This window comes from Biomphalaria glabrata, chromosome 16, assembly GCF_947242115.1.
Source record: "Biomphalaria glabrata chromosome 16, xgBioGlab47.1, whole genome shotgun sequence".
NCBI lineage: Eukaryota > Metazoa > Mollusca > Gastropoda > Planorbidae > Biomphalaria > Biomphalaria glabrata.
The window spans coordinates 649,301-669,556 of NC_074726.1; the positions used below are offsets into that span (position 1 = coordinate 649,301).

Consider the following 20,256-nt stretch of genomic DNA (forward strand, 5'->3'; position numbering starts at 1 on the left):
TAACCCTGTGAAAATGAATTCTGCACTTCTTTTAAACATTTATACACATATTAATCTCATTAATTAGTAACAAGAGGTTAACCAGACAGTTAAAAAAAAAGGAGGAGGGCAAAACAGAGGTCCCCCCCCCCCCGTATCCCGTATAAGCGCTGTTAAGATCAACTGAAGCGTCATTTCACCCTCACTGGCATAGAGGAAAGTAGCTGCCAGCATATGACCTTTGAGAGACTGTTGGAGAGCTGCGAGTCAAACATTTTAGACAGAAAGAAAATGCAGGAAAATATGCTGGTCGCAACTGGGCGTAGTCATGTGAAACATGTAGTGATGCACTCATCCTTAATCTTCGAAATCGAAGACATTGGGTTAAGGTTAAAAATAGGCCTATTATTTTAATATTTCAGTTTACAAACAATAACAATAGATAAGACAAAAAGAAAAATAGATTAAATCAGTAACTAAATTATTATTAATGGCTTTTTAAGCTTATAATAGGGGTTTCGCTGAATAGGTTTTCAGTTAAAAAGGTCATTTTGAGCGAACACCCCATAATATTTTTTTTTCAACGGAATGAATAGCCTTAGCTATTCTAGCTAACTATTTCCTCGTCAATTTAGAAGCATAATATGCAAATCGCCTTAAGTTCGGACCTATTCTCGTTTATCTGGAAATGTTTTGAGAATGAAATTTCCATACATGTCAACTTTGACCTTTAGCTACGCTTTATTTTATTGAGGGAAAACAAAAGTGAATATGTGGGAAATGTAAAAAAATGTCTTTGTAACACCATTTTATTAGTTCTGCAGTTACTTTTGAAATAAATAAGAATGGATAAAAAATACCGGGAGGTGTTCACTTTGTATGCCATTTCGCTGATGGGCCTTTCCTATAGATCTAGATCAGATCTTGTACTACAACTTGTAGTAGTTATACTTATAGATCTAGTAGTGAAATCAGATCCACTGAAAGTGAAAGCGAACTGTTGATAATCTAGATAAATCTATAGATCTAGTCTAGAATTAGATCACATGTGTATTGCAAGCTTTGATAGGCTTTACTTTTCTAATTATTTCTAAGTTTTGATTGAGAGACATCAGTTATGGCAAGGACTAAAAAAATGATAATTTGTTTAGTTGATCATCGAATTGCCACATTAATTTAATAGCCCGGAATAAGGCCTCTCTCAGCCTAGCTTGCCGGCTAAGTCTTGGTCTTATAAGTTTTAGATCTATATAGATCTAGAATTACAAATCTACAAGGTCTATTTATTTTTAAGTTTTTTGCCTACATATAGATTTAGAAGTTGAATAATAAGTCCACACGTAGTGTACAGAAAACTTTATCAGCAGTCGTCAATCGAACGTAAACCAATATGAATATGGTTGTTTATATTGGTAAGGGCGAAACCAAATACCGGAAATATCCAAATGTCGGAAATAATAGGATACTAGATCTATAAATAAATATTAGGAGATTATAAGACTTGTCTTCGAAAATCAAGATCTTTCTTAAACTGTCGCTTCTATTTAAGTGAAATTTCGTACACAGGTTCCTTTTACCTCCTAGATGCTTACTAAGAACGGGTTTCGATAGAATCAAAACGTTGGGACCACAATTTGCGAAAAACCACAGGCTTGCTATCAAAGCTTTGTATTTTATTATTGGTATTTCCCAAATCAACTTAATAAGGAAATTATAAGGCTTGTCTCCAAAAATCAAGATATCTCTTAAACTGTCGCTTCTATTCAAGTGAAATCTAGTACACAGGTTCCTTTTTACCTCCTAGATGCTTATTAAGAACGGGTTTCGATAGAATAAAAACGTTGGGACCACAATTTGCGAAAAACCACAGGCTTGCTATCAAAGCTTTGTATTTTATTATTGGTATTTCCCAAATCAACTTAAAATAAGGAAATTATAAGTCTTGTCTCCGAAAATCAAGATATCTCTTAAACTGTCGCTTCTATTCAAGTGAAATCTAGTACACAGGTTCCTTTTACCTCCTAGATGCTTACTAAGAACGGGTTTCGATAGAATCAAAACGTTGGGACCACAATTTGCGAAAAACCACAGGCTTGCTATCAAAGCTTTGTATTTTATTATTGGTATTTCCAAAACAACTTAATAAGGAAATTATAAGGCTTGTCTCCGAAAATCAAGATATCTCTTAAACTGTCGCTTCTATTCAAGTGAAATTTAGTACACAGGTTTCTTTTACCTCCTAGATGCTTACTAAGAACGGGTTTCGATAGAATAAAAACGTTGGGACCACAATTTGCGAAAAACCACAGGCTTGTTATCAAAGCTATGTATTTTATTATTGGTATTTCCCAAATCAACTTAATAAGGAAATTATAAGGCTTGTCTCTGAAAATCAAGATATCTCTTAAACTGTCGCTTCTATTCAAGTGAGATTTAGTACACAGGTTCCTTTTACCTCCTAGATGCTTACTAAGAACGGGTTTCGATAGAATCAAAACGTTGGGACCACAATTTGCGAAAAACCACAGGCTTGCTATCAAAGCTTTGTATTTTATTATTGGTATTTCCCAAATCAACTATAAATAAATATTAGGAGATTATAAGACTTGTCTTTGAAAATCAAGATATCTCTTAAACTGTCGCTTCTATTCAAGTGAAATCTAGTACACAGGTTCCTTTTACCTCCTAGATGCTTACTAAGAACGGGTTTCGATAGAATCAAAACGTTGGGACCACAATTTGCGAAAAACCACAGGCTTGCTATCAAAGCTTTGTATTTTATTATTGGTATTTCCAAAACAACTTAATAAGGAAATTATAAGGCTTGTCTCCGAAAATCAAGATATCTCTTAAACTGTCGCTTCTATTCAAGTGAAATTTAGTACACAGGTTTCTTTTACCTCCTAGATGCTTACTAAGAACGGGTTTCGATAGAATCAAAACGTTGGGACCACAATTTGCGAAAAACCACAGGCTTGTTATCAAAGCTTTGTATTTTATTATTGGTATTTCCCAAATCAACTTAATAAGGAAATTATAAGGCTTGTCTCTGAAAATCAAGATATCTCTTAAACCGTCGCTTCTATTCCAGTGAGATTTAGTACACAGGTTCCTTTTACCTCCTAGATGCTTACTAAGAACGGGTTTCGATAGAATCAAAACGTTGGGACCACAATTTGCGAAAAACCACAGGCTTACTATCAAAGCTTTGTATTTTATTATTGGTATTTCCCAAATCAACTATAAATAAATATTAGGAGATTATAAGACTTGTCTTTGAAAATCAAGATATCTCTTAAACTGTCGCTTCTATTCAAGTGAAATCTAGTACACAGGTTCCTTTTATCTCCTAGATGCTTACTAAGAACGGGTTTCGATAGAATCAAAACGTTGGGACCACAATTTGCGAAAAACCACAGGCTTGCTATCAAAGCTTTGTATTTTATTATTGGTATTTCCAAAACAACTTAATAAGGAAATTATAAGGCTTGTCTCCGAAAATCAAGATATCTCTTAAACTGTCGCTTCTATTCAAGTGAAATTTAGTACACAGGTTTCTTTTACCTCCTAGATGCTTACTAAGAACGGGTTTCGATAGAATAAAAACGTTGGGACCACAATTTGCGAAAAACCACAGGCTTGTTATCAAAGCTTTGTATTTTATTATTGGTATTTCCCAAATCAACTTAATAAGGAAATTATAAGGCTTGTCTCTGAAAATCAAGATATCTCTTAAACTGTCGCTTCTATTCAAGTGAGATTTAGTACACAGGTTCCTTTTACCTTCTAGATGCTTACTAATAACGGGTTTCGATAGAATCAAAACGTTGGGACCACAATTTGCGAAAAACCACAGGCTTGCTATCAAAGCTTTGTATTTTATTATTGGTATTTCCCAAATCAACTATAAATAAATATTAGGAGATTATAAGACTTGTCTTTGAAAATCAAGATATCTCTTAAACTGTCGCTTCTATTTATTTGAAATTTCGTACACAGGTTTCTTTTACCTCCTAGATGCTTACTAAGAACGGGTTTCGATAGAATCAAAACGTTGGGACCACAATTTGCGAAAAACCACAGGCTTGCTATCAAAGCTTTGTATTTTATTATTGGTATTTCCAAAACAACTTAATAAGGAAATTATACGGCTTGTCTCCGAAAATCAAGATATCTCTTAAACTGTCGCTTCTATTCAAGTGAGATTTAGTACACAGGTTCCTTTTACCACCTAGATGCTTACTAAGAACGGGTTTCGATAGAATCAAAACGTTGGGACCACAATTTGCGAAAAACCACAGGCTTGCTATCAAAGCTTTGTATTTTATTATTGGTATTTCCCAAATCAACTATAAATAAATATTAGGAGATTATAAGACTTGTCTTCGAAAATCAAGATATCTCTTAAACTGTCGCTTCTATTTACGTGAAATTTCGTACACAGGTTTCTTTTACCTCCTAGATGCTTACTAAGAACGGGTTTCGATAGAATAAAAACGTTGGGACCACAATTTGCGAAAAACCACATGCTTGCTATCAAAGCTTTGTATTTTATTATTGGTATTTCCAAAACAACTTAATAAGGAAATTATAAGGCTTGTCTACGAAAATCAAGATATCTCTTAAACTGTCGCTTCTATTCAAGTGAGATTTAGTACACAGGTTCCTTTTACCTCCTAGATGCTTACTAAGAACGGGTTTCGATAGAATCAAAACGTTGGGACCACAATTTGCGAAAAACCACAGGCTTGCTATCAAAGCTTTGTATTTTATTATTGGTATTTCCAAAACAACTTAATAAGGAAATTATAAGGCTTGTCTCCGAAAATCAAGATATCTCTTAAACTGTCGCTTCTATTCAAGTGAGATTTAGTACACAGGTTCCTTTTACCTCCTAGATGCTTACTAAGAACGGGTTTCGATAGAATCAAAACGTTGGGACCACAATTTGCGAAAAACCACAGGCTTGCTATCAAAGCTTTGTATTTTATTATTGGCATTTCCCAAATCAACTATAAATAAATATTAGGGGATTATAAGACTTGTCTTCGAAAATCAAGATATCTCTTAAACTGTCGCTTCTATTTACGTGAAATTTCGTACACAGGTTTCTTTTAACTCCTAGATGCTTACTAAGAACGGGTTTCGAAAGAATCAAAACGTTAGGACCACAATTTGCGAAAAACCGTAGGCTTGCTATGAAAGCTATGTATTTTATTTTTGATATTTCCCAATCAACTTAATAAGGAAATTATAAAGCTTGTCTTCGAAAACCAAGAAATCTCTTACATTGTCGCACCTATTAAAAAGAAATTTCTTGCACAGGTTCTTTTTACCTCCTAGATGCTTAGTAAGAACAGTTGTTGACAGATTCGAAATCTTGGAACAACCTATACTGATAATCTGCAGGCTTGCTTTAAAGCTTTTGTATTTTATTTTTGGTATTTCCCGAATGATCTTAATTAAGGACTTAATAAGGCTTGTCTTTTTTGTAATGACTGTTTTGAATCGGACCTATGTTGGTTTTTTTTTTTTTTTTTTTTTTGTGGTTATTTAGAATCAACTTCTACTCTTTTGGGGGTGGCTGATTGAATAGACTTGTGCATTTTTCATATATGAACATTATTCGTAGTTTCTGTTTTGAATCGACCTGTTTGTTATTTGTAGTGGCTATTTGAAATCGGCTTGTGCTTTTTTTTGGGGGGATGGATCTTTAAATTCGGACTTCTGCGTATTTAAGGGGGATGCACAGTGAGAAAACATCGATCTAGGTCAAAAATATCGATATTTTAAAATTAATTGATTTTAATAGTTTAAAATGTCTAGAAAACGAATTCCCTATCAGAATACTAAAAAAACTGCGCTTTATACATCAATTTTGTATTTTAAAAGTAGATGTATAAGCAAAATTTTGATGTTTTGGTTAAAAATCAACATTTTGTAAGCTAAATTTGATAAGCTAATGTACGCTCTTATCCCTAACAGATGGTATCGATACAAAGGTCTACTTTTCTAGTTCCGATTATGTGCATGGTTTCTCATTCTATAAATATAAACTTTCAAAATACGTCACTACCTCTTTTTTTTCCCTATATCCTCATATACACACTCACTAAGCCATATTTACGCATGCGCACTATCAAAGCTACATTGGTAACTATGACAACAAAATTTACACGCATGCGCACATGACGTGAACCGGTCCTTCTTCTGTAATCATTTGAAAGCCTCGATTCATTATTCAAACTCAGAAATGCCAACAAAAGGTTATATGTTTGGAAAGAAAAAACGTTACTGTAAGCCCAGAGGAAGACATGCTTCAAAGACAAATGCATAATTACAAAGGTAAGTCTAAATCTAGAGTTTTTTATTTACTAGACCAGCGTGTGCTTACACATAAAATAATGAGATAATGATGATAATCACTTGACTTTGCTTCATCAATCTTTGAATTCGACAAACGCAACGTGTTTATCATATCAATGAATCACATCTAGTCTATATATAATAATATAGATCTAGACATTAAATAAATATCATGAAAGTGATTGCAAACATAGAGATCTAACCTTTTTTAGATCTAGATCTAGTATAGATTAGGGACATAGATCACATTAGAACTAGAATGACTAGATATTCTAAATTCTAGATTGACTAGATCTAGACATCTAGATCTAGAATCTAGATTCTAAATCTAGATCTAGATTATCATGTAATGTAGTTGTAAATGTAGGACTTCAACTTGGTCTTTTTTTTTTAAGATCTAATACATATATCAAGGTTCGTACGCGGTCTGGAAAAAGTCTGGAATTTCAAAATTCAGATTTCAGTCTTAAAAAAGTCTGGAAAATTGCTACTTTTCGATGCAATTTTGTTAAATGTCTGGAATTTGAAAAAAAAAAAAAATCCGATGTCATTCAGCCCTCAGGCGCCGTAACCGGTAAAACGCTAGGCTGCTAGATCTAGTTGGGCATAGAGGCTTCCATTAATAGGCCTACTAGATCTATCTATTGTGAAAGCATGCGCAATCCACGGCATGTCGGTGAAATGCCAGCCAATTTCTAGATGGTGTACTGTAGACTTAAATCAGATTTAGTAATAGATCTAGTCCTAGACTAGTAACTAGTTTATTATGACTGCTGTTATCTTATCTTATATAATACAGACGTTACTTCAAAAAAGATGATGATTAGAAGATGTTATTCTATATTATCTAGATGGTCGATCAAATTTCAGTTAGGCTACCAAAGGTCGGGAAGTTTTTGGCCTAGATTTATTTATGCATGGGCGAAACTCCCCCCCCCCCCTTTTAAATAAAGAAAACAAATATATCTCGTCAATGACGTCAATATAGAATATATATAGAGAGTCTAGATCTAGATCTTGAGTCTAAACCAAAAATATTTGGCAACAAGAATGACTTACTAGATCTAGGTCTACTACTAGATTTAAAAGTCTCGATCTATTCGCGACTTAGATAGTTTACTAGATCTAGGTCTACTACTAGATTTAGTCTCGATCTATGACTATGCGCGACTTTTATTACTAGATCTATATCTGTTCTAGGTCTACTAGATCTACTAAATTCTAAATTCTACTAGACTAGATTACTAGATTTAGTCTTGATCTATGCGCCACTTCTTAATAGATCAAGGTTTTCTACTAGCCTAATGTTAGCCTCGATCTATATGTGATTACCCCCCCCCCCCCCCCCCATTAAATAAAGAAAACAAATTATATTATAATATATCTAGTCAACATAGAATATGCCTATAAGATCGGTAAAACTTCCCATCGAAGGCCCCTAGTTTTTTAGGTTAATTATTTGGCAGCTGTCTATGCGCACTTGGTTCTAAACTAAAAGACTAGGCCTTTAGAATGACTTCCATTACTAGGTCTAGAATTAGATTTAGTCTTCATCTATGCGCAAATTAGATTACTAGATTTTTTTTTTTTCCCCAAATCTATTCAATGTAGAATATAGATCTTGAGTCTAAACTCAAAAACTAAAAAGACTTAGAATACTAGATCTACTACTAGATTTAGTCTTGATCTAAGTCTAGATTTAGATCTAGCATACTTAGCATATAGATCTATAATTATAATCTAGTATGGTTATGATATAGATTTAGATCAATATTATCAATTTTTACCCCGTTAAAAAAAACAAGTCAGTATTCACATAGGCATAGGCCTATTGTGAATTAGACATAAGTAAGCCACTACTACAAATTAAATTTCAAGTTCAATACAGTTAATCTATCTCTAGATCTTTATTTTAAATTATCTCCTCCAATAGAATTATAGGCCTACTAGAGGTAGGCCCTCTAACCTAGGCTAGTCTAAATAAGTCTTTACTTTTTAACTAGTGTCTAATGTTTACGCCACTAAATATCTATATAAAAATTATAAAACTATTGGACTAGTTATGAGATTAAGAATAAGATTTTACAACTAAGTTAGGCCTATTGAACTATATAGGGCCTATTAAATTTCCCAAGTCTAAGTGCTACAAGATTAGTGACTTTTTTTCCCCCTTGTACCGTATGTTCCTTAATAATTGAAAATTATTATTACACCCTAGTCCAAACCTCCCACAGTACGACAGGGGTTAGTTATTGGCAGGGTTTGAACCCAAGATCACGAATACAGCAGTCCAGAGCACATATGGCATGCTCAGGTAGCCATCCTTTTTACTGTTAGTAAGTCTGGAAAACATAAGATAAATGTCTGGAATTCATTTTCACAAAAGTTGTATGAACCATGATATATAGATCTACATGTAACATGTCACTTTACATTTTTTACTTTTTGATGAATACAATATATGATTCCTAAAATGCAATATAAAATTTAAAATAATCTTCATGTTGTACATAAATAGATGTGACGTGTACTTTCATACTATTGAATTTTTTTTTAAAGAACCTCTAATTTTTTTCTATTTGTTTGCAGCTCTGTTTTGGATACAGCTGGATCTGAAGCAGCAACAACGCAGCCTGCAAGTGCAGCTGAACGAAAAATAATTCTAACTGCAATTACTAACGCTGATAACACCAATAAGAGGCTGCCTGAAGATTTCATATACGTCATGATGAATTCAATGGAATTGACCACAATGGTCTCCTTGTTGTGCTGTCCACATTGCTTCGACAAAAAATTAACCATGTGCATCACACAATCAAAAGGCATGGCTCATTTGATTAAAATCGAATGCCTAAATTGTGAAACATATTTGTGGCATGACTGGACCTCAAAAAAAAGTAATAATGTTCATCTGGATATTAATGTCTGCGCTGTCGCTGCATTAAAAGAATCTGGAATCTCGCATTCTAAATTTGATAGGTTTTCTGGACTTATGAGTATGCCCTGCATGCACAGAAATACTTATAACAATCTAGCTAACATAGTCAACACTGCTATAATTGAAGCTGGTGAAGAATGTATGATTAGGGCATCTGCTGTTGTGCATGGAAGAAACATTTCACAACCTCTGACTACAGATGATAGAATAAGTTCAACAGGCTGTCCTGTTATTACAGTTTCTTTTGATGGGACTTGGCATAAAAGGGGCCACTCATCTCATTCAGGAATTGGCAGTTATTGATTTTGATACTGGACTCGTCATCGACACCGAAGTCCTATCAAATTATTGCTGTGCTTGTGATTCAAACTCTGCAGAACTAAATTTTGATGCCTCTAAGCATATGTGTCAAAAAAACTTCAGTGGCTCAGCAAATGCAATGGAGGCCGCAGCAGCATCCAAAATTTGTTCTCACTCTGTGGCATCAGAAAACTTGTTTATGGCATGATGCTGTGTGATGGCGATAGTAAATCACATTCATCTGCCATTACCAACTCAGGATATGATGTAGAAATCTTAAAAGAGGACTGCATTAACCACATCTCAAAAAGAATGTTTAATGCTTTGAACAATTTAAAAATGTCTAACAAAAAAGAACTAAATTATAGGCTTACAAAGCCAAAAATTGAAAAAATTACAAATAACTATTCCAAAGTTCTGCGCCAAAATGCTCCTGACATTCAAAAAAATGAAGCTGGCTGTTATGGGCTCATTTTTTCATATGATGAGCTCAGACCTAGATCATAACCACAGGTTGTGTCCTGATGGCACTACATCTTGGTGTCACACTTTAAGAGATCAGAGGCACTAAAACAGCCATACAAAAAACATAATCAGACCATCACATCAGAAATAGGAAAACTGTTATTTCCTATAACAGACACAGATCTGTTAAAAACATGTTCAAGAATGGGAACACAAAACGCCAATGAATCTTTTCATTCTCTCATTTGGCAAAGATGCCCCAAAACAGAATTCGCAACATTAAAAACTAAGGACGGCGACATACCTTGCTGTTTTAATGGACCTGTTGGCATCAGTATTTGACATATTAGGCGTTCCCTGGACACTAAAGAACATTTCTTCTAGTGAGAAAAAGCGAAATGTCAAACTACAGCTTGTTGTTAGAAAAAGATCAATCACATAAGTGTCCAGGAGAAAAAAATTGAAAAAACGAAGAATTGAGCATGAGCACCGGGCAGAGGTTCTCGAAGGTCCAACCTATCAATCAGGCCATTTTAATGAATAGTTTTTTTTATTATCTATTATGTTATATTATGTAAATATTCCCCTTTTTTTTTCATTTTTATGGTTGCAATAAATATTTTATATCATTTTAAAAACTTTAAATGCGTTTTTCTCAAAATGTATTTTTAGGTGCATGTTGTCCACAAGAATCTCAAAATCTTTAGTTCTGTATAATTTAGACTAATAATTTTTCACATGTAGTTTATTGATAGTATATCATAGGTAATAGGCTGCAATATGTTTAATTTTCATAAAAAAAAAGAAAAATAATGATGTGACCGCAGGTGAAAAATGTGGTCGAAAAAAAATAAAAATTTAAAAAATTCATTTTGAGGTTATGATGCGACAAAATGTATTTAACCCATATACATTTTTTTTTAGTATACACTTCTTTCACTACATCTTTAATTATCTTATAAAATACAGACGTTACTTCAAAAAAGAAGATGATTACGTCCTACGCGTCATGCATTTAGTCATGCATATTAACCAATGACTTAAATTCTGCCAAGTCACTGGTTTTCCTGGCTAGCTCAGGCAACCCATTCCATGCTCTAATAGCACTAGGGAAGAAGGAGTATTTGTACAAATTTGTCCTAGCATATGGGACGAGGAATGTGCCTTTATCTTTGTGTCTTTCAGAGTATTTTATTAAATTTTGTTTTTGTATTTGAAGATTATGGTTCAGTGTTTTATGTATTATTGCTACTTTACTTTTGAGCCTTCTGTCCTGAAGGCTTTCTAAATTTAGTGATATAATATATAATTAGGTGATTTAATGGCTGAAGGTTACAACACATGACTTCTGAACCTGGTAAAGACAAGGGCTTTGAGATTCAGAATATTTATGATACCTCTAAGTCCACCAAACTCTAATGGGTACTAAAAATTAGAGTGTGGTATCAGCCAGGATAACCAACTACTTAGTAGGCTAAAGTTTATATTATTGATTAACATGCATGGCTAGATTCAGTGGCGTCACTAGGGTCGGTGTCACCCAGTGCGGTAGGCTCAGGGGGAAAGCAGGAGCCATTTTTCAAAAAGCACGGCCAATTTGAACAAACAAATCAATTAGCTTGGAGATGAAATCCACCTACTCAAAACAATCATTGTCCCAACGCCACCTTGAAAAAAGACTGAGCAGTGACGGCTGAGAAGGATCATTTGAATAACATACCGAGATAATGCTACCAATAGAGAACTATTTTCCAGCACAGGCATTCGCCGTCTACGGAAAGAGGCGACTGAACGTCGATTGACATTTGTGAGATATATCATTGGTGTCAATGTGTAATGCTGAGTTCTTGCTTCCTGAAGTACTCTAGACACGTGACAAGACGAATATTATAAACTAACTGAAGCTCGTTTCAGCAGACAAACATGAAGTTTATTTTATTACAATAATAATGCACTGCACTCCTTGTTAGTGCTACAAGTCAAGAAATAATAAACAATCCTATCCGCATAGCAGCGGTATCAAATGTATCAATCACGTCCGCATCTCAACGGGTAACAATAAGAACAATTACTACTAGTGACACTGGAGCTTCAACTATAGATATCCATTGAAATACGAATAATACCTTAATATTCAATAAGCACATAATGAAATAAACTCTCAAATATTATTAATCAACAATCATTAGTCCATCGACTTTCATCCTATATACATATATATACACCAGTCCAGGAAGCAACGTCCAACCTTCCTGGACAGGGAGCAAAACCTTACTGACTTGACTTGACTGAACTCAAAGTCAACTTTTATTCATTCTACTTCCTGTTTTCTACATCAGGAATTCCACGTGTCTTTTAAACTCTTAACATGACGTGAACTTTAGATCATGCAATGTCAACTAAGACTGTGACAATTAGACAAGACGAGACATGTTTACTTAAGACATCCTTAACACGAAAGCCGAAAAGAGGAGCGCAAAAACATGCCGTCAACGTTTAATCATGGTGTCACACCGATTCAAGAGGAAAGTGTAACGGACTTAGGTTAGTTCTTTGAGGGGCTATTTAAATGCCCCAATTGTATATTGTCAAGAGAGGGGTGTGTAAAAAGTGAAATTGTGTGTGTGTGTTTGTTTATTTTATTAGTTGAGTTGTAGATTGTTTTTAGCACGGGGTTTTTCAAAAGGGGGGGGGGAGGGAACAATAAGGTTTCCTGTGGTCCGTCTAGTCAGAAAGCTGACCTTGTCTGAGTAGTGTGTTGGTGATTGTTTTTCGGTTATTATGCCTAGAGTAAGGAGATGTTATATTATTATTCTTGCTATGTGTGCGTACTGAATATTTGGGGTAATGCTATGATGTGTCATGATACCCTTATGTAATATATTATATTATATATTATATTGTTTGCATTAAATAAATACTAATTTTCTACTCCTTCGTTGAGTGTACTTTATAATACCCTATGTGTCGAATAGCGCGCGAGCGCTTATGTCAATGTGTTTCTCAACATTTTGCATTAATAAAATGTTACTTTCGCCACTCAACTGATCAGATAATTTGTTAAGGGGGAGCGCCTTAATCTCACTCAGAGTTGTCTGGGGGGATCCCCGGGTGCCAAACGTTTTTCTACATTTCTGAGCTTCATAATCTCTTTCCCGTGGCGTGTACAACGTAATATTTTTCTCATAATAGGAAAATTACTAGTCAAATCAAACTGAATTCAGAAAGTTTAGTACATGCTGATTCTAAAATGTGAGAAACATTCGAGGTAGAAATTTGTATTTTTAAAAGTTGTTTTTTTGGGAAAGTTAATTTTCTCGACTTGGGTGTCACCCCCTGATGGGTGCCACCCGGTGCGGCTTTGCACCCCACGCCTCTCCCCATAGTGACGCCACTGACTAGATTTAAACATGAAATGCGTAGGGCGTATTTATCTTCTCTTTTGAAGTTATGTCTGTAATCTATATATATTTAAGCTTTAAATGCATGTGAAAATATTAGAGTTAGTAAGGAAGATAATGTGAAGTAGATTGTAAACTAAAAGAAAATGTTTTTGTAAAATAAAATATTGTATTGTCTTCATCACCTCATATCTGAACACAATATCATAATAAAGAATAAACAAGATGTGCTTTAATAGGTTTGTTAATTGACCTCAAAACAAATTTAAATAATAAACAGGTGTAGATTCGACTGATGAGATATCGGTGGACTAATTTAATTGGCTGTCAAGTAAAAAGTTGATTAATTACAGTTATGATTGGCTTATTCTACGACTTTAAATTATTAGGCTACCAACGCAGTTTGCACAGCACTCAGAGAAAATTATTATAGTTCGCCAACAGCTATAGAGCACAACGACCGACCGCTTAAAAATCCCGAAATTAAAAAATCCCAGTCTTCACCAAGACTCGAACCCAGGACCCCAGGTTTTGAAGTCAAGCACTTAACTACTCAACCATAGCGCCACCGGATATGTTACTTACGTGTAATTATTTCATTGATTGCTTACTAGTCCATCTGACAGACACATCATACACACCCAGTTTTACATAAAGTAACTAATCTTTTACAGACCAGTGTAACAAACCGTGTTAGTTATTATAATGGTAGGGCTAAATTCATAGTTGCACGAGGTCCAGGTGAATGTGTGTAAGGACAGATGAGAGAGCGAGTTGGTGACTGGGGCACAAATGAGAGAGAGTGCATATACTTTCAGAGGGTTAGTTTAGACTATAGTTTGGGTATGAGTAAGTCGAGAGCTTATTAGTAGGAAAGTCTTATCGTAGATAGTCCTTGTTGGTGAGCGTTGTATTTTCTTTTGCGTTTATCTGCGTACGGGACGTACTACTTAATACGTAAATACGTAGAATAGTTAATAAAGTGTTTCATTAACTATAAAGTTCTGAGATGTGTCTGAGATGAGTAGCCTATGTTCATAGGGCCGGATTTAGGACAGGACATGGTGGAGCTACTGCCCCAGTGAATCCACAAGAAAGGGGCCTCCACAAGATTTTAAGTCTCAAAATTTTGACGTTTCAGCCACTTTTATGTTTGTTGTTTTTTTGTTTAGAACATTGTGTCCGATAAAACTTTAAATTTTACTATTGACAAGAAAGAAGTGTATGCTTGTATCATGCTTACAACTTAGAAATGCAGTTTCGAATCTCTACGGCAGTGCGTCAAACCAGGACCTTACCCTCCACAAACTCAAAGATAAATTAAATGTACCTTCTTTGTTTAACTAAAAAAATACAATAAAAATTGTGTTTAAGAGTCTATAAAGTAGAATAAATTTACAAGTAGGCCTACTTTGTTTATTTCTTCCAAAACATGGCATATAGTTTTATTATTAATAAGTGGATTTTTTAATTTATGATTTTGAAAAAGTGTACGGGGCTCTACAAAATTTCTACCCCGGGGGCCTTCACATAGTTAAATTTAGCCCTGTATGTTCATGTTACACTTTTACAAGTTAAGATGTTTCTGTCGTCAAGAAGCTAACTAAGGCTTAGAGTCGCTTTCCAGTTACCCAATCCCCTAGACAATGACGTTTACAGCCAGGGCAACTCTTGAGATAGGCCAGCGGTTCTTAACCTTTTTAGTGCTGCAACCCCCTAATAAGATTCTCCACTAAGCATCGAACCCCAACCGTAATTTTTTATTCGTTCACGGACCAAGTTCAATCGCAATTGGCTAATGTTATAAAATCCTAATCGTAATGTCTATATTTGATATTAAACTATTACTCAGCCCTGAGTTGTCAAGTTCTTTGAATTGGTTGTGTCGTGTGGTACAGTTTGCAGAGAATCTGGGTAGTGAGAAACGTTACAATATATATATCTTTGCCAGTGCTACAAAGATAAGCAGCTTAATGACTTATAAATAGATTAGCAAAGTATAAAAGATATAATGAGAAACAAGGTAGTCTTAGACCAAGCTTAATTTAATGATCTAGATATAGTCTTTTTTTTTTCAAGACTTTGCAGCTACCTTCGTGTACAAATAAAATGACATTGTGCAAAATTTTGAATGCCTGAGTCTTTAGAAAATGTGAAAACGAGATGAATGAATTCTTGTGAATACAATGACATTGTGCTTATTTTTGTGTGACATTAACAAATCTTTGGTAACGAAGTAACATTTTGTTTACACTACAGATGATTATATTGTGATTCGCCTCCTGTAACCATATTTTCTTCATAGAGAATGTATGTTTAACTCTTATAAAATAATTGATTTAATAGAGAAAACTTTTTCAAAGAATTATTATAAAAATTAAAGTGAGTTTACTACTTAACAGTACTTTGTAGTTGGGCTTCTAAGATTGTAATTGATTAACTTTTAAGGCCCTTTTTTCATTGCTCTTTTTATGGTCACTAATAGAAGTTGCTGTAAACTGGTATGCTCCTCCTGACATCCTCCAAAACTTAGTCAGTCATCATTGACACTTAAACATAACAATTCTCAATCTTATCATTGACACTAAGTCATTACTATTCTCAATCTAATCATTGACACTAAGGCATTACCATTCTCAATGTAATCATTGACACTAAATAATTACCATCCTTAATCTAAAAACTGACATAAGATTCTCAATGTAATCATTGACACTATGACATTACCATTCTCAATCTAATCATTGACACTAAGACCTTCCATTCTTAATCTAATCATTGACACTAAGGCATTAACATTCTCAATCTAATCATTGACACTAAGACATAACCATTCTCAATCTAATCATTGACATAACATTCTCAATGTAATCATTGACACTAAGACATTACCATTCTCAATGTAATCATTGACACTAAAACATTACCATTCTCAATGTAATCATTGACACCAAGACATTACCATTCTCAATGTAATCATTGACACTAAAAAATTACCATTCTTAATCTAAAAACTGACATAAGATTCTCAATCTAATCATTGACACTAAGACATTACCATTCTCAATCTAATCATTTACACTAAGACATTACCATTCTCAATCTAATCATTGACACTAAGTCATTACCATTCTCAATGTAATCATTGAAACTAAGACATTAACATTCTCAATCTAATCATTGACACTAAGACATAACCATTCTCAATCTAATCATTGACATAACATTCTCAATGTAATGATTGACACTAAGACATTACCATTCTCAATGTAATCATTGACACTAAAACATTACCATTCTCAATGTAATCATTGACACCAAGACATTACCATTCTCAATGTAATCATTGACACTAAAAAATTACCATTCTTAATCTAAAAACTGATATAAGATTCTCAATCTAATCATTAACACTAAGACATTACCATTCTCAATCTAATCATTTACACTAAGACATTACCATTCTCAATCTAATCATTGACACTAAGACATTACCATTCTCAATCTAATCATTGACACTAAGTCATTACCATTCTCAATCTAATCATTGACACTAAGACATTACCATTCTCAATCTAATCATTGACACTAAGGCATTACCATTCTCAATGTAATCATTGACACTAAATAATTACCATCCTTAATCTAAAAACTGACATAAGATTCTCAATGTAATCATTGACACTATGACATTACCATTCTCAATCTAATCATTGACACTAAGACCTTCCATTCTTAATCTAATCATTGACACTAAGGCATTAACATTCTCAATCTAATCATTGACACTAAGACATAACCATTCTCAATCTAATCATTGACATAACGTTCTCAATGTAATCATTGACACTAAGACATTACCATTCTCAATGTAATCATTGACACTAAAACATTACCATTCTCAATGTAATCATTGACACCAAGACATTACCATTCTCAATGTAATCATTGACACTAAAAAATTACCATTCTTAATCTAAAAACTGACATAAGATTCTCAATCTAATCATTGACACTAAGACATTACCATTCTCAATCTAATCATTTACACTAAGACATTACCATTCTCAATCTAATCATTGACACTAAGTCATTACCATTCTCAATGTAATCATTGACACTAAGACATTACCATTCTCAATGTAATCATTGACACTAAAACATTACCATTCTCAATGTAATCATTGACACCAAGACATTACCATTCTCAATGTAATCATTGACACTAAAAAATTACCATTCTTAATCTAAAAACTGACATAAGATTCTCAATCTAATCATTAACACTAAGACATTACCATTCTCAATCTAATCATTTACACTAAGACATTACCATTCTCAATCTAATCATTGACACTAAGACATTACCATTCTCAATCTAATCATTGACACTAAGTCATTACCATTCTCAATCTAATCATTGACACTAAGACATTACCATTCTCAATCTAATCATTGACACTAAGACCTTCCATTCTTAATCTAATCATTGACACTAAGACCTTCCATTCTTAATCTAATCATTGACACTAAGTCATTAACATTCTCAATCTAATCATTGACACTAAGACATTACCATTCTCAATCTAATCATTGACATAACATTCTCAATGTAATCATTGACACTAAAACATTACCATTCTCAATCTAATCATTGACACTAAGACCTTCCATTCTCAATCTAATCATTGACACTAAGTCATTACCATTCTCAATCTAATCATTGACACTAAGACCTTCCATTCTTAATCTAATCATTGACACTAAGTCATTAACATTCTCAATCTAATCATTGACACTAAGACATTACCATTCTCAATCTAATCATTGACATAACATTCTCAATGTAATCATTGACACTAAAACATTACCATTCTCAATGTAATCATTGACACCAAGACATTACCATTCTCAATGTAATCATTTACACTAAGACATTACCATTCTCAATCTAATCATTGACACTAAGACATTACCATTCTCAATCTAATCATTGACACTAAGTCTTTACCATTCTCAATGTAATCATTGAAACTAAGACATTAACATTCTCAATCTAATCATTGACACTTAAGACATAACCATTCTCAATCTAATCATTGACATAACATTCTCAATCTAATCATTGACACTAAGACATTACCATTCTCAATCTAATCATTGACACCAAGACATTACCATTCTAAAGTAATCATTGACACTAAAAAATTACCATTCTTAATCTAAAAACTGACATAAGATTCTCAATCTAATCATTGACACTAAGACATTACCATTCTCAATCTAATCATTGACACTAAGTCATTACCATTCCCAATCTAATAATTGACACTAAGACATTGCCATTGACAACAAGACATTACCATTTTCAATGTAATCATTGACACTAAGACATTGCTATTCTCAATGTAATTATTGACACTAAGACATTACCATTCTCAATCTAACCATTTGTACCGTCTTGAATGGTGTGAATGTTGATTGAATGGTATTAAGGCCTCTTCTGGCCTTGATGTAGTGTTCTTGTATTCTTAATTAAACACATCACATATTATGGATAAAATAATCACAAACTCCTCTCTGGCAGACAAATATTTATTACATCAAATAATAGTTCAGAAAGTAGGCAATCTCAGCCATAAAATATCATCACGAATTATTTCACATCAAATACAAACTACATCCATAGAAAAAGCTCCAATTAGGTACTCATATTATTTAATCCAATTTCATAAAACAGAGACACCTCCGTCTCTTGATACATCATGGCGCTAACTTACTAAAAAAAATGTGGTCGCGTGATCAAAAATGGTACCTCTTTGCTTGACAATGTGTAAGACCCATTTCACTCTAATCATAGTATTACACCATTGACACTAAGAGATTACCATCCTCAATCTAATGATTGTCTCACTGTTATCATTGGCACTACGACATTACTATTCTCAATGTAATCATTGATACTAAGACATTACCATTATCAATCTAATCAATAACACTAAGACATTACCATTCTCACTGTTATCATTGACACTAAGACATTACCATTCTCAATCTAATCAGTGACACTAGACATTACCATTCTCAATCTAATCAATGACACTAATACATTACCATTTTCACTGTTATCATTGGCACTACGACATTACTATTCTTAATGTAATCATCGATACTAAGACATTACCATTATCAATCTAATCAATAACACTAAGACATTACCATTCTCACTGTTATCATTGACACTAACACATTACCATTATCAATCTAATCAATAACACTAAGACATTACCATTCTCAATCTAATCATTAACACTAAGACATTACCATTCTCCATCTAGACAAAATTTACATGGTCACAGTTTAAAAGTGAGGAAAGCAACAAACAACAATTAAATTTAAGAATCTATATTCATTACCCAGCTCAAATACAAACAGATGCTTAGATAATAATAAATAATTAATAATATACATAAAAAATTAGTATAAAAAATATCAATAGTGCAACAACTTGTATTTTTTTTTTTTTTTGCATTTGCACAGTAACAGAACTGGTATAGAAAAATACAAGACATAAATGTGGGAGCCACTGCTGGGCCAAAGTAAAAACACAGCATATTTGTATTTTTTTAAGCAGTGTTTACCCCAGCAGCAGTAAATCTCTACATGGCAAAATAACAAAGCAAAATTTGAGTAATAGTTTAATAATAATAATAATGATGCTGAAGATAAAAGATGAGTGCAGCGTTTTCATAAACCCTATTACAACCTACTTTCCTCAATGCAAAAAGGTGCCTAAATTAATCTTTA

General features: G+C 33.5%; 1 protein-coding gene across 2 annotated transcripts; it reads left to right on the forward strand.

The window, feature by feature from the left end:
- The first annotated feature begins 6,202 nt into the window (after window positions 1-6,202).
- LOC129923511 (uncharacterized) lies at window positions 6,203-10,353 on the forward strand. Of its 2 annotated transcripts, none has more exons than XR_008775476.1 (2): window positions 6,203-6,324; window positions 8,935-10,353. XR_008775476.1 is itself a non-coding variant. In XM_056014812.1 (2 exons), the coding sequence occupies exons 1-2, from the start codon at window positions 8,652-8,654 to the stop codon at window positions 9,584-9,586; spliced, it is 660 nt and encodes a 219-aa protein (XP_055870787.1). In that variant the 5' UTR covers window positions 7,934-8,651; the 3' UTR covers window positions 9,587-10,305. The 2 variants fall into 2 exon arrangements, 1 of the variants encoding a protein (XP_055870787.1); XM_056014812.1 differs by lacking the exon at window positions 6,203-6,324 and adding an exon at window positions 7,934-8,659 and having other exon boundaries at window positions 8,935-10,305.
- The last annotated feature ends 9,903 nt before the right edge of the window (window positions 10,354-20,256 follow it).